The sequence below is a fragment of the Halichoerus grypus genome, chromosome 2 (genome assembly GCF_964656455.1).
Source record: "Halichoerus grypus chromosome 2, mHalGry1.hap1.1, whole genome shotgun sequence".
NCBI lineage: Eukaryota > Metazoa > Chordata > Mammalia > Carnivora > Phocidae > Halichoerus > Halichoerus grypus.
The window spans coordinates 120,449,910-120,466,259 of NC_135713.1; the positions used below are offsets into that span (position 1 = coordinate 120,449,910).

At 39.4% G+C, this 16,350-nt stretch overlaps 2 protein-coding genes across 6 annotated transcripts in view; one reads left to right on the forward strand and one right to left on the reverse strand.

Annotated features, from left to right (window-relative positions):
- Nucleotides 1-16,350, reverse strand: part of CTNNA1 (catenin alpha 1) — a 306,638-nt gene that overhangs the window by 57,224 nt on the left and 233,064 nt on the right. The gene's annotated exons all lie outside the window — the stretch shown is intronic.
- LRRTM2 (leucine rich repeat transmembrane neuronal 2) lies at nucleotides 5,017-11,446 on the forward strand. The gene is made up of 2 exons (XM_036084212.2): nucleotides 5,017-5,719; nucleotides 6,066-11,446. Exons 1-2 carry the CDS (start codon nucleotides 5,716-5,718, stop codon nucleotides 7,610-7,612), a joined length of 1,551 nt encoding a protein of 516 aa, XP_035940105.1. The 5' UTR covers nucleotides 5,017-5,715; the 3' UTR covers nucleotides 7,613-11,446.

Genomic DNA, 16,350 nt, shown 5'->3' on the forward strand with positions numbered 1-16,350 from the left:
ATTACAGTATAGCCATACAAGGGAAAAACTATGAAGCCATTAGACAAAGACCCCCCCCCCCCCGCCATATACACATACACAAAAGAAACAGCAATTCAGAATCAGCTCCCACAGGATGTCAAGCCTTAGCAGTACTGTGTCAGCAATATGGGTTCATCTCAAGCCCAGCTATAATGTTGACATGCTGCTATAAAGCCTTTCATAATATAATAAGAAATGACCTTTTTCTCTCTGGGCCAAATTTTTGTTACTGATTTTCTTTGCATTGACGACATCACATGTTCAAATTTTTTGCTGGTCTCAGCACATGTCACTGTCCTTCTACCCCAGATTTTTGAGGGAATGACATTTCTAAGGTTCAGCAATGAAAACTGCTAGCATCTAGCCAATATACATGCAAATTCACCCCTTTAAGTTTAACCAACTGGGTCAAAGGCCTCTAACACTGAAAGGGATTCTTCAAGAAAATATGAATGGGTACCTTAACTCTTAATTCTGTTCTGTGCAAATGGCTTTGTATACCTGTGGGCCACCTATGTTGGCAGGAAGAAACACGTCTGAAGAGGAAGCTATTTGGAAATGGAGAGGGAGAAGTAGGAAGGACAAAGCCAAACTTGGCTGTATTTCAGAATAAAAAAATGAAGCCTGCCACACACACAGGATGGGGGAAACATGAACATGATGAAGCCACTGTGCAAACAGTTAAAAAAAAAAAGGCTTGGCAATACAAATTTCAATCAATCTGTGCATTAATCAAGACTTTAAGATAGTTCGATTTGGTTTGGAGTCTATAGTAGGCCAAATAAAAGATCTTCATGGCTGAAATGTACCTCTGCCCAAACTTCTATGAAAGATTTTCCCTCACCTAATGTCTGACTCAAGTGCATCACCCCAAGATTTACTGCTGAATTACCTAGTCCTGGACACAGAATACAACACTGCACAAAAAAATTAGGCTGTTACCTGATCCTAGCCCCGCCAACCCCACTAGCAACAACTACCAAAAAGCACATGCCTCCAAAGCTAGAAAAATCCCGAAGTCTGTAAGTTACAACATCAAAAGGAACACAGTTCACCATCACTGTGGAACCATTACTCCTTCTTTCTGCTTTCTCAGTCATGTTTACTAACGAGATTTTTTATTTAAAAATCAAAATCAATGGAGGGTAGGCATAGGGACAAAGATCTAGTAAAAAATGGGGATTCTTGGCCTTATGTGGACAGCTTACCTTTAAAAAGGCACTTGAAAACAAAGATTCCCAACCACACACCTATTTATTTACACGCAACAGTGGTCTAGTGAAGACCAAGACTCCAGGAACCTAGTGTTCTGAATGCTCTCAGATCCTCCAGCTCCACCTGGGACTATCAATCACTCTTTAGTCCATCCCAACATGATAAACTGGTAAAGCCACCAACCCTTATGCATTCTATCTGCCTCTGTCATGTATGTTTTGCTTCTTGGGAAGATAACAAGCTAATGTTCATCATGAACCTCACTGGTTTTTCCTTTTTTCTAAATAGCATATCAAATAATTTAAAAGAACAGTCTTTTCTTTGCCCCCAAATACATGCAGTATGAAAGCAGTGAACAACTCTAGAATTTACCATAATCTTCTCTCATCTTCCTTCCTTCTTCCCTCTGAAAGAAACTCACTTACTCTAATACAGGCCCAAATATGAGGTTGCCAACTAAAAACCCTAAAAGGTTCTTAGCAGGGGATATACTCAGACCCACAAAATCTAGGACCTCCACCCAAAAAAATGACTATAACTTTTTGATAAACGTGAGGAAATCCTCCAAGTAGCGATCAAGACTGACAGCAACAAGGTTTATTTAACATACTTCTCCAGAGCACCTATGTGCAACACCACTGGTGCTAGAGTTATTATAATTTTTGGATTTGGGAATGATTAAAGAAACATTTGACTTTTTAGCATAATGCAAAATCAAGCTCCAGCTCTACCACAAATGAACAGAAAATTCCATGTATCTGTACATCTGCCGCTCCAAGCAGGGAAATAATTCTCCCTACTCAGCAATACATATTAAAAGCAAACTTTCATGTAGAGTAATGCACGTAACTACAGCACCTAAGCCCTGCCGCTTGATTCATTTACTTTTGCTTAAAATCATTCACAGAGAGGAGAGATGAGTTAGATTTTGCTTCTCCTTTGCTTTGTCACAAACGACAAAGCAGTGAAAACTTAAAGAGATGATATGGATAGTGCTTTCTGGAGGCTGTACTGCCACTTTAATTAAGTCAAAGGCATATGTATGGAGAGTGAAGCTGCTTAAAATGAAACCAAAGATTAAGTTTATTTCAGAAAGAACATGGATCTCTGTTTAGTCCTTTGAGCTAAAGAAAGATAAAGATCAAAAAATGATACAAAATCCCATCAACGGGAACCGTGTACTCCACCAACTTAAGACAAAACCGTACCTTCTTTGGTTCCAAAGACTGAACCTTTTGAACCCAAAGAGAAGGCAAGTGAGCAAGATGACTGGTGACTTAGAAGGAACTCTCTGGGTACTGTGTATTACTGCCTACTTCTCCGGTGCATTACTGCCCACTTCTCCAGATGCGTCAAAAAATAATTACTCTTGATTGCACTGGTACTTCTCTGGGCAATTTCCCTTGCCCACAAATCTGGTCTAATAGTGCTGGGATAATATAATTTAAGCATTCTCCATTTGTTAATATATCAGAGGTAGGCAAGCAGACTAGAGAGCAGAAAGGAACCAAGGGTCTATGGGGAAGGAGATGCTTTTCCTTTTAAATTTTCACATACAACTCATTCCTAATTGTGGTTGCTCTAATCCAATTGACTCTAATGCTTTTCTCCACATGGAACTAAAGTGGTTACTTCAGGGAAGAATTTAATCCAGTTCCTCCTGCCTGGCAAAGGTTTTTTTTTTTTTTTTTAATCAGGGAGTAGCTGATTTCATTCAATAAGGCATTTACAGTATCCCAAGGGCTGCTTTTCCTTAAAGAAAAAAATTTTAAAAGAGACAACCCTTAATCAGACTCCCAAAAGGAGAAAGTTCCTGTAGAGCAGGAACTCTGTCACCCAGGATCACAGGCCCTGTAAGAATCGGATTAAAACTTATTCACTAAAAATGCACAATCAACAAAATTCTGCAAACCAATCTATGGATTCAGGTTAACAACTTCTGGCCTATGGGCAGATAAGACTTTAGAAAAGATGAAGGTCAGTGTGGGGAGTGGCATCCTTTAGGCCTAAAACAAGACCTCCCCCTTCCTTAACCAGCAAGCAGGAAAATGGTGGGAGCACTATTGCAGGCTCATTCTTAAGAATGCGGGGTTCCACTCATGGGCAGTTTTGGCTTGGGAGCTTGGCTCTGGCCTGAGGATGCACTGCAGTCTATGACTGCCAAATCTTTCCTTCCTCTTTTCTTTTGGAATATCAGACCTGCCTGTAGCCTGAAGACTCCAGTGGCCCTCAGAGTATTCCTACTGTCTTCTCTCTCCTTTTATACCTCCCATGCGTTTTCCAAATAAAACTCTAATACTTCTAATCCATCTTGGGGTCTGCTTCTAAGAGGACTCAGACTATACACCTGCAGTTATCGATGTTTTCATAGCACCTTCACAGGACCTTGGATTCTTCCAATTCTCACTCCAGTACCACCCTTCAACACGGGAACTACACCTCTTAAGAGGATGACTTCTTGCCCAGTGGCAAGGCCACTGAACAATAGGCCAATGATGTTCTGGTTTCACAGACACCATGGGTAGTTTTGAAATTTTTGCCTCCAGGTTAAGCATAAATGGTGTGACAGAAATTGGCATGGAAGGCCAAATTAATGTAAGATGTGTAAAAGGCCTTAGACTTGTCAGGGCTGAATATATGGCCCTGACTAATGCTAGAGAAATCCTTCACATTACACTATATTAAACATGGAATTGGGGCGCCTGGGTGGCTCAGTGGGTTAAGCGTCTGCCTTTGGCTCAGGTCATGATCCCAGGGTGCTGGGATTGAGCCTCACGTTGGGGGTCCCTGCTCAGCAGGAAGCCTGCTTCTCCTTCTCTCTCTGCCCCCCACTCGTGCTTGCTCTCTCTCTCTCAAATAAAATCTTAAAAAAAAAAATAAACATGGAACTGTACGTTCATAAACAAGTTCTGAAAAGTGATGGCACTATTCGACAGGGAGAAGACACAGTTAAGTCAAGTAAAAACAGCCAAAGCAAAAATCCTATTCCAAAGTATGAGTGACCTTCTGTATTCACCAGAGATTCCAACAAAAGTGAGTATTAGACTCAAAGTCAGTTCTTAAGTGTGTCGGTAAGAGCTATTAAGTATGCAAATGCTCTGTTACATGGGTGCCACAATGTCCCAAATCACGCTCAGTTGGTCAGCTGAGCGACTCCTTTCAGTTGAAAGAGTAGGTGAGAGTCTGAGGTAAATATGAGGGACTATACCAGAATCCAACCATGCTCTATTACTTGTCCTAAATCACTTCCGTTCCACTGTTTATGTTTATTTAGGGCATGCAGTATTAAATGACAGTATCACCCTAACCTTTTCTCCTAGTAAGACATCTAAAGGTCAAATCAGCATTATTTTTCAATCAGCACTATAATTAAAACATTGTTATAAAATGAGACAGAAAAGGAGACATCTTTTAACTCAAGTTCCCCTTCAATTCTCAAGAAGCAAAGTAACGAAATACTTTGTGTTGAAAGGTTTTCCCCCCTCTTTATTCTTGGTTTAGGATGTTAAGCTCTTAATGACTAAGAAGCCAAGCCCACCTGGCTAGTTTCCCAACACATCTAAAGCAAATCAGTCATACTTCTATTTTAACCAAGCCTGACAACAAGGTGACTGAGTAGCTTTCCAAACTACTGGAGCAGCAGGTACTACCCTGCATAGGCTGGCGTTAAATCTGCACTTCATAAATCGCGCAGGCTCCTGCCCATTTAGATGATCTCTCTCTGCAGAATCGGCAGTCTAACACTGGCTCTTCCAAGCATTAAAAATCATCACTCTGCTATCCCAACTCACTGTTCAGATGGGTCTCCCTGAATGCAGCCTTTATTATAACCTCACTGCTGCTGCCTACACTGAAGGAATACCATGTTTTTAAGTCAGGGATTCTCTTTCTCGCTTTATTATAATCAAGGGGTCTCACAGCGACCCCGATACTGTTACAAAGCACAGTGCTTTATAACAGTAAAGCTTCTGGAAAACCCAAACAAAAGACACGTCACCCAGTGACGTCAGCCTATATACAGTTCTGTGTGGTCGCAGCACATAAGCAATTCCATTCTTGTGCCGTTTCTCGGAAAAGCTTTTCAGTAAATGCACTCATGCTGCTCCAGGAGCTCTTCTCTGCAACAAGCCGCCCATCTGCCATCAACAAGTTAAGACCGAGAGAACTAACGGCTGCGGAAAGGAGAGACGGAAGCTTTGATTAACCAGCTGAGCAGTTAAAGGAGGACGAAATTAATAACTTACATTCGAAACTGATTTGGGGAAGCAGAGAGGACAGAGAAAATGAAACCAATGCTTTCGAGAGGAATATCCTAAGGAAAAAATAACTCACCCTGGTGGATTCAATTTTCCTCAGAAAGCCTGGGACACAGAAAACAGGAAACTGGTCAAAGGCTCCTGCATGTTAGAGCCTTTTACAGACTCACTGCGTTGAGTCTAACAACCGCGACTGAATGCAGCCTCCAATGTGCTCAGAAGAATGGGTAAGTCCATGCATTTATGTGTCTTGTACAGTCAGCAAGGAATCATGCTTTTTAAAACAAGCCACTGAATTCATGTTTTATGAGGGAAATCACGGTCAAATTTTTGGATTTTGAGGTTTAGGTAAAAGCATATATTGCTAATGACAGAACATGCTCTATCTTTTTTCTTAATGGTTTAAGTTTTGTTCTAGTCATACGAACAAGGTTAGTTTTCCTGCAGCAAATGAAAAATAAGTTACATGCAGTGAAATCTTTCGCCATAATGTTGTTGTTGTTTTTTTAATAGCTCATACATTCTGCTGAAAAATATCCTATCTTCTTGTTTTCCTTAAATTATATTCTGCAGGCTTACATTTCAAGTGGCCATTAGGGGCCCCTATGCTGGCAGCAATATATGCAATGAGTATGGTTTTAAAAATGCTGCCTGCCCTGGGTATGGCGTGTCCACCCAAATGCCGCTGCGAGAAGCTGCTCTTCTACTGCGACTCCCAGGGCTTCCGCTCAGTGCCAAACGCCACAGACAAGGGCTCTCTGGGCCTGTCCCTGAGGCACAATCACATCACAGAGCTCGAAAGGGATCAATTTGCCAGCTTCAGTCAACTTACCTGGCTCCACTTAGACCACAATCAAATTTCAACAGTAAGAGAAGATGCTTTTCAAGGACTATATAAACTTAAGGAATTAATCTTAAGTTCCAACAAAATATTTTACTTGCCAAACACAACTTTTACTCAACTGATTAACCTGCAAAATTTGGACCTGTCTTTTAATCAGCTGTCATCTCTGCACCCAGAGCTCTTCTACGGCCTTCGGAAGCTGCAGACCTTGCATTTACGGTCCAACTCCCTGCGGACTATCCCAGTACGTCTGTTCTGGGACTGTCGTAGTCTGGAGTTTCTGGATTTGAGCACAAACCGTTTGCGAAGTTTGGCTCGCAATGGATTTGCAGGATTAATCAAACTGAGAGAGCTTCACCTAGAGCACAACCAGCTGACAAAGATTAATTTTGCTCATTTCCTACGGCTAAGCAGTCTGCACACACTCTTCTTACAATGGAACAAAATTAGCAACTTGACATGTGGAATGGAGTGGACCTGGGGCACTTTAGAAAAGCTAGACCTGACTGGAAATGAAATCAAAGCCATCGACCTGACAGTGTTTGAAACGATGCCTAATCTTAAAATTCTCCTCATGGATAACAACAAGTTAAACAGCCTTGATTCCAAGATCTTAAACTCCCTGAGATCCCTCACAACCGTCGGCCTCTCTGGCAATCTGTGGGAATGCAGCCCTCGAATATGTGCTTTGGCCTCCTGGCTGGGCAGTTTCCAAGGTCGGTGGGAACATTCCATCCTATGTCACAGCCCTGACCACACCCAAGGAGAGGATATACTAGATGCAGTCCACGGATTTCAGCTCTGCTGGAATTTATCAACCACTGTCACTGCCATGGCTACAACTTATAGAGATCCAACCACTGAATATACAAAAAGAATAAGCTCATCAAGTTACCATGTGGGAGACAAAGAAATCCCAACTACTGCAGGCATAGCAGTTACTACTGAGGAACACTTTCCTGAACCAGACAATGCCATCTTCACTCAGCGGGTAATTACAGGAACAATGGCTTTATTGTTTTCTTTCTTTTTTATTATTTTTATAGTGTTCATCTCCAGGAAGTGCTGCCCTCCCACTTTAAGAAGAATTAGGCAGTGCTCAATGATTCAGAACCACAGGCAGCTCCGATCCCAAACACGACTCCATATGTCAAACATGTCAGACCAAGGACCCTATAATGAATATGAACCCACCCATGAAGGACCCTTCATCATCATTAATGGTTATGGACAGTGCAAGTGTCAGCAGCTGCCATACAAAGAATGTGAAGTATAATATCGACCCGTCATCAAAAATTACATCAGATAAGTAACCTATTTTACATAGTAGGGGCTAAATACATACCTAATTTTTACCAATGGTGACATTAAGCCTAATTTTCCAAACCAAGTGGAGACTTAAGTTTTTGAAGTGTTGAAGTATTTTTAATTTTTTTTAATGAAACCATATTTTAAGTGTTATATGATGCAAAGCTCATATTAATTTGCACTCTTGTTGCAAAGTATAAAAACGCTTACTTCAAAATAAGACATTTCATGTATGTAATTATAAACTGTCATGTGTAAACATTTACACTAAGGTCTCCATATGCTATTTTTTTCTACTGAAAACAGTTTGGAAAGAAGCTACTGAGCAGAAAAAGATATGGATCAATACTTGTTAGATCACTGCTCTCCATCCCAAGTACCACAACTGGCTTGCTGCTTAAAAGGGGGCTTAACAAAGTTCTCTTGTATGATAATTTGGTATTTACTCAAATCTACAATTTACTGCCAGTGTGGGAAGTAGAATTTCATGTATGCTGAAGACTGGTAGCTATTAAACACTCTTCTTCCAGAGTTTTTGCCTGGGTTGGTAGATACTATCGAAGTCCACATTATGAAATCAGAACCCTTTATGTAATTCTAATAAGCTGAGTGACTCTTTAATATATTTAAACAATGAATCCAAGTGATTGTGAAAAGGTCTCATTACAATGAAATCAACAGTAAATAATTACACTGACTTCATGTGATACATCTCTAGTTTGACTTATAATGGAAATGTTGATTTTTGTGGCATTTAGACAATTTTTTAAACTAGTATTAAATCACCATTTTACTAATTAGTTTACTAAATCCTGTATTTACATTTACATGTAAAAAAAAGATTTAGAAATTATTTTGGAGAGAAAAGAGATAAACTGAGTCAATTTAACAATCCTGTGACTTGCTCCCTTTAGTTGAAAGCACACAGACAAATTCTCTCCCTCCCTCCATGATCAAAGATGCCTTGACAAAGGGGTTTAAACCTCTTTCTTCTGCCTTTTCCTGATCTTCAAACCTCAAAAAGCCAAATTAAAAATAATTGTCCAGCAACAGGCATAACACTGATTCTTACTGAATATAATATAAAGGAACCAAGAAAAAAAATCACTTTCTAAATACTATATGCTAATATTTGTTTAATAAAGATACCTATCCACACTGTAAGAGCAGTTCCTTCTAAGTGAAGGGAACAACGTATTACTGAGGCAATGTATTACTGAGTGTTCTCTCGTGGGAGAACACTCTACATGCCTATGCAGCCACACAGTGGTAACGCAAAGGTGGCATGGAGGTGAAGGGATGAAAGGGAAAGGCAGCATTTTGAAATGTGACCCACAGAAACAGTTTAGCTTAAGTTAAAAGGCAGCCAAGAGTGAGGCAAAGGTTAACTACATAATCTGCATCACACAGGGCAAGGCCCTGGGGCCTGCAGCTGAAAAGGGGAGAGTGTTAATAGAAACATTCCATAATTAACAAATGATAATGATGTCACACTTTTCATGCAGAAAAGAGCCACAAGTATTTCATTTCTTTGATTATGATTTCTACAAAGAAACTATGGCATATACTGGATTTAGATCCAAGTCACCAATTCATACAGAATCTTTCCATAAACGAGGTTCCATGCACATAGTAGCAAAACCCATTAAATTAGACTGACTTAATTTTAGAAAAATGAGCATTTCTACAACTGACATTGACTGTATGTGAAAAAAGGCATATATCCTTAGAGAAAACCACTACCATTAAAAAAAAAAAAAAAAAAAAAAAAAAGGTTATCATTCCCTTAAAATGACCATTAACACGTTATCCTTTTATTCAAGGCATATTTTCTTTCCAGGATTGAACTGCAAACATGCTAAGAATACAGTTTAACCCATGAGATTTAATTGTAATTTTTTTCTTCTTTAATACTAAGAGAGGGGTGTCTACCTACATTTCAAAGAAAACGTGTATCAGTAAAAAAAGCAGATGAGATCACAAATTAAGGTAAAAATGTGCTCTCTATATTTTTTAGGGTGGGTAGATTAGTTTGGCAAAGTCTCAGCCCAGCTGTGTTCAACTGATCCTGAGCGGTGAGCATTTCATTTCTTATTAAACCAGACCCTGGGCCTGCCCGGGCAAAGACAGAAGCTGATTTTACGGCACAGAGTGCAGCTCACTGCTTCCCTATGGAGGGACTGGATCAGAAGCCCCATTACAAATGAGAGCTTCATGAGCTAAAATTTACCAACCCATTTATCAGGGTAACCATGGCCATTTGTCAGGGTACAGCTCTGTCACAATACAACTGTGCCCTGAACACACAGACTCCACTAGCCCTGAAGGATAGCACTGGAGTATTTTCCATCATTTCATCCACAACCAACATTAATTGAAACTGTGAAGAGAAGGATGAGAAATACTGGCTGAGAATTCCCACATTCATCTTAAAGATTACCTTTAGTAAAATGGACCATCAACTGACAAAATCCTTAATGTATGTAGAGAAGTAATTGGGAAAGCAAGCCATTCAGTAAATTCTGGGGAACAGCATAGCAAAGCCACTAAGGAATACTTTGCAGCCGAAAACTATAAAATATTTTGCCATCCATTTTTTTGGTAATGTTCTCAGAGAAAAGTAAGTAACAGTGCCAGACAGCATTTTCCTTTTTCATTTAAAGTGCAAACTTCCCTTTTCAAATGCCTGAAGAAGGCAGGATTCCATTTATTTTTGGCCTATTTGTGTTTCGGTACCGGCACAGGTTTGAAGATGAGACTGTTAGTCGTATGTCCTCTCTTTACCGACTGACTAGGGTGTAAGAGCATCACAGCTACACTGCAGATTCTGGTAACATGATGTTAGGGCTTTTGTTTTATCAGTGTCATCTCATCCTCTTCAGTGCCTATCCCCCTCCTAGCCCCGGTCTTTTTTCACTTTCAAGGTTAGAGGAAAATGACCACTTAATCAAGAACCAGAAAAATAATTAAATCTCTCTGGAAAAAGAAAAGCTAAGCAGGCTATGATACCGTACCCACCTAGTAACCAAGAGCTTGTTTGGAATCGTTTATATTCATTTCTGTAGCTTGCCACGGATTTCAATCACTTTCTTGAAATGAGAATGGGCTGATAAATCTGCAAATCCACACAGAACTCAGAGAATACCCACTGCCAACATCAAATAGCAAAGATACTAATTTTTTAAGCCAAAAATCTGCACTAACACATGTAATTTCTTAATGTGCCTAAGTTAATTTCTATACCAATGCAATGAATGAAATCGATTGAACTTTCCAACTCCACTAATTATTAAAATCCATCTGCTTATTCTAATGCTAGTCACCAAGAGCTAGACTCCATCTTTCCAATAAAAATGAGCCCTCTGTATCGCTAGGTCCAAATCCTACAATTCAGAACAGGCATATCATTTTCTTAAGGCATGCTTCCTACACATGCTATCAGGGCAAAAATGCTATAAATGCCTGGTTCTCTCCCTAAAATGTGGGTATCTATATGAAATTTTAAAAGAATATTTTGAGAAGCTGACTTACATGATCACTTTCCTAATAGAGCAATACAGTGACAGACTTTTCTCAAAAGTCTGTTTGGGACATAATCTTCATATTTTATTGGCTTAAGTGCTTCAACCAGAAAAAGATGAAGATAAAGATGATAAGGTCATCTATAGGTAATTATATATTTCTGTTCTTAACCTAGGGCAAACTCACAGTACTTGAATAAGGCCAAAAACACATAGAAAATGACTTTTCAAGATTTCATACAGCTATTACAAACATTTGGAAACATCTGCTACTCCTTCAACTAACCTATTCTTCCTTGGTAATCTTAAAAAAAAGTCTGATATATGGAATGTTTGGTGAACCTTCCTATCAACACTGAGACTGGACACTGAAAGTACAGTCCAAAACACATTGTGTTCAATCACCTTAAGAGCCATTTTTTTGTTTTGTTTTGTTTTTGCTGGGAGGTGGGCAACTGGGTTGGGGGGTGGGAAGAAAATACTATTATAATGGGACCGGGGGAGGGGGGTGGTAACAAAGTGCAGTGTACAGGAAAGATTTGTTATTAAAACTGTGTATACTGTAAAAAGTGAATGTCTTTTTTTTTTTTTTAAAGCTTTTCCTTGGTAGGCTATCAATTTTGACCCGTGAAACTTGAAAAACCTTAAGAGAAACCTTAAATGGACATTTGTTTTGTACCATATTCTCTACAATGCCAAGTGTGCCAGCTGAGTAAAGGGCACCTAATCGAGTCTCTTCATTGAGATAAAGGTTAAACTAAAGCGAAGAACAAAGTAAAGGACAGGGTGGTGGTGGCTGGGTGGGGAGTGGGGTGGGGAAAGCGCTAGCCAAAAAGCTACCATGCAAACAACTAGCAATTATGCAATAAGAAGTTGCTCTGTCACAACCCTTAGGGACTGGACAAACAGCTATCCATGGGGATCAAAGGGCCTAAGGTTGGCTTAAGGTTGGCTTCGCACCCTCCCCAAAAGCGGACTGCCACTACATCCTGGGGAGCTTCAAAAAGATCGCCTGTACCCAGCAAACAGCAAACTGGCCTTTACCTTGGGGATCCATTGGTGGGGACAGACACCAGCAGCACCTTACACACCATTCCTGGGAGGGATGTCCATAGGTGCTGACCATGCTGGGATCTCTAGGATCCTTAATGACCTACTCTACCCTACTCTGAGACACCAGCTCAGCAAATATGGATAGGGAAAAGGAAGGTTAAGATTTTTAAGTAGTATGCCTTGCTTGGAATAAACATCCCCAGGATAAGATGCTATGCCTGGGCAGCATGTTGGGGCAGGGGGCGGAGTGTGTATGCAAAAAGTGCCCTGGTCTCAAGGAATTGACTGCCAGGAGCTGCCACACTTGACAGGATGCACCTACTACTTCTCTAGGCCCAGAGCAGTGCAGCAGGACCACATGGGCAGGAAGAAACAAGGCCAACCCTTTCACCCACGGATGAGGGGATCAGAGAGGCTAAGAGAGCTATCACACCAGGAATCTCAGCAGTAACAAGGGCAGAGGCAGGAACCACAGCACAAAATTTTACAGTCAAACTCATCATGTATGCACTAGAGGGCACAGGTGATGGTGGCTTCAAACTGCACACAGAACCGAATTCCTATACTTTATGGAGTTAAAAGAGCTTATTAACCTAATTCTAGTACAATTAAATCGTGACAATCCCATGTAAAGCTACATTTCATTTCTTTATCAGTTATTTTAATTAGTTATTTTAATTATTTTGCCTGTATGCCACAGCATTCTCAGGTTCCCACTCAAATTTATAATAGATTTCTTCAAGGTCTGTTTCAAGTGGTTTTTTTTTCCCTCTCTTTAAATATATCTAACCAGCTGGATACTCAAATCTCCCTTAGACAAAATGTACTACAAATTGTCTTTCACAGAGAGGTGAAAAATCATAGCTATTCCAAACATTGCGCCTCCTCAGCATGAGTCCCTCCTCACTAGCCAAAGTTTTGGGAACACTCTTTAGGGACACATGTTGAGCCCCCTTCCCCTATCCACAGGGGACATTAAAGAGGAAGAAATTTCCAAAGGCAAGTACAATGAGGCACCCTATTCGGCAAAGTCTGCAATCTGAACATACATCCCTTTATATATGGAGGCCCAAGAGCAAAGCCCAGCACATGGCCTCCCAACTCAGGACCTCCCACCAAAAACCCAACATGAAGGAGAATCTGTGAACAATTAGCCTGAAGGCAAGGGCCAATAACCATACCACCACCCTAAGACAGAAGACTCCTCTTCCCTCACTTGAGAACCAGTTTTTAAAACTGCAGCCCCAGAGACAAACCCAAAGCAGTTTTACAACTTTCATCAAGACACTTTACCAAAAACTATGGAAGAGAGATGTAAAAATGTCCTAACTTCACTGACTGACTCTCCATTCAAAATTGTGTTCAGAGCACAAGAACTCCATGTTTAGGCTGTGGTATTTGTACCAAAACAAAAACAAACAAACAAACAAAAAATGTGCACACGCACATATTCATACACAAATACACATATACATATATGTGTATAATTTAAATATATATATATAAAACCTCTAGGTTGCTTCTTTTGAAAAATTAGACAAAAACTATACAGCCATTGATATTAGCCCACCTGCTTCATCACCATGAGAAGCGAAAAAGTTCCTCTTGAGATAGACTAAAATATTTCCCATGGCCTAGCTACCAAATACATAGAGGGCAAATGCTCAGCACCTTAAACCTTTGAAAACTATTTATCATTTTATATAACCTACTTCTATGAAGTCAAGGAAAGATAGCATAATACACTCATATGTACTAAATGGTTTAAATAAGGATATGAAAAGATCAGAAGCAGGGATTCTTAACTCTAAGGGTCCAGGATATGTTTCATGGAATGCAAGAACCTCTTGAAATTACAATGCAATTATTTTATATATGTCTAAATATTTCACCAGATTCTAAAGGGTTGTGGTAACTTATATATATATATATAAAAAAAAAGCCCTAGTAGAATAATGAAATAGTTATTTCTAGTATACACTAATTTGGCATTGATCTTCCTGGTGGCTAAGACAAAGAACAAAACCAACGCTTTCATCTGATAAAAGAAGCACCCTGGTTTACTTGGGGGTAGAGACACTTAAGTGCAAAGCCCTGTGAATTACTTATAAAATAGAGCCAGTTGTAGGAACAGTAAGAAAAAATGTCAGACAATATCTCCAAGGAGGTTATGAAGAACAGGCAGACTTGTTCTTCACGTAAATCCTTAAAAAAGTTAAGAGTAAGAAGCCTACGCAAGCATGTTGCATGCTTTGTGGTGACCCAAGGGTGAAGCCTATAAAGTCAGCAAGACTGAACATGCACCTACTTGGGACAGCAGTTATGTTTCCTCTTTATCACATCCCTGGGACCAACTACAGTGTTCCATCACCTAAGAGATACCCAGTGAATATGTGCTCCATTACAAGTCTTCTAGATGAGGAGTACAACTTAAAATTTAAAAATCTTCTAACTATATCATGAACGAAAATATACGCATACATTCCATGCATAATCTCTAGTTGTGCTGATGATAATCCTAAGTGTTCTCTTTGGGTAAAAATCTTTAAGATGACAACTAATTTTCTAAGAAAGAAAGCATTTAAAAAGATAAAGCATTCACTGGTCTGATAACTGTCAGAAATTTAACTGTCCCTTTAAAATTTAACTCATTCTATAACTATTAGAACAAACACCTAGATTTCAACAGGAATAAAGAGCACAGTGATTAAGAGACCTACTCCACACTTGTACCTCTGACTGTGGACAAGTCCTTCAACCTCACTGTGCCTTAAGCTTCTCATCCCTAACATGGAATTAATAGTAGCAAGAACCAAAGGGGAATTTAATCCACGTAAAGTACAGAGAACAGGCTGCAACACCGTAAAGGTTCAATAAATGCTTGCTCTTTTTTTAACTCCAGTATGTGGAGAACTAGATGCAACAGATCCATCAAGTAGAGAATATAATCACATTAAAAACATGTTAGACCTCAGCATTAGTTCATGAAACTCTCTACTTTGTAGACTAACTTCCCTCACTAAATTAATGTACAGTATCCAAAATGAAGATTGATAATGAGCAACAGCTTTTAATAAGCCAATAGACTGGATACACTTCTTGTATCTAGCATTGATATAAAACTAACCACATTATTTCACAGTCAAGTAATCTGCTTCATAAAATGCATTATAATATTACACATGACATTACTTTGGCTTTATGAATCAAGGCTAAATTTCAAAAGATAAAATCCTTAATTCCAAAATTCCTTCGGAGTAAGGCAGTCACTTAAAATCCAGTGATGTCTTTTTTCCTTGTTCAATAAAACTATATGTGACAACATATATTACCCATTATCATAAACAGAAACTATTTTTCAAAAGAAATAAGAAATAATCTCATTGATATCTCAGCTTCTGACAATTTTATTTTAGGACAAAATACATGGCTGAGGATTAAAGATCACAATTATGTTTTTGTTTTGTTTTGTTTTGTTTTGCTTAGAAGATAAATGCACTTTAAGTCTACCACATCTAATTTTGGAAGAGGTCCATCCAACCATGGCAGATTGGGTTTCTAGGCAGATTTGACAGAATTATTGATATGAAGGGAGGTATGAAAATTTAAAAGCACAAAGATAACTTATCAGTTCAGTGCATATATGGAGGTTATGTTTCATGATTGCTAATGATCCTCCACATTACCAAAATATTAAATATAAAGCTTGCTCAGAATTAACCTGTCTGAATGAATACACACATTGAGTCTATCAGAAACTGCAGATCTTACGGCCCAAATTTTTTAAGACAAGAACTTCTTTCAATTGTTTTTCCAAGATCATGGTCCAGTTTATCCAGCAAGGAAAAAGACTTTATCTCCTCCTTCATCCACAACTTTTCTCCATCTTCCCACATCTCTTGACACTGGGCTTGCTTTTTGATCCTCAGTTACCAGCACATTTACAAGCTTTTCCCATACCTGATTCTCCAAGGAAATTCCAAGGAAAAGCACTTTACTGAGCAGAAACCATTCAGCTGCGGTATATCCAAAGCTGAGCACAAACCTTCTTTAAAACTACCCGTAATTTTTTTTTTTTTTTTTTGAGAGAGCGAGCGAGCATGCACACGCATCATGGGGCTGGGGGTATCAA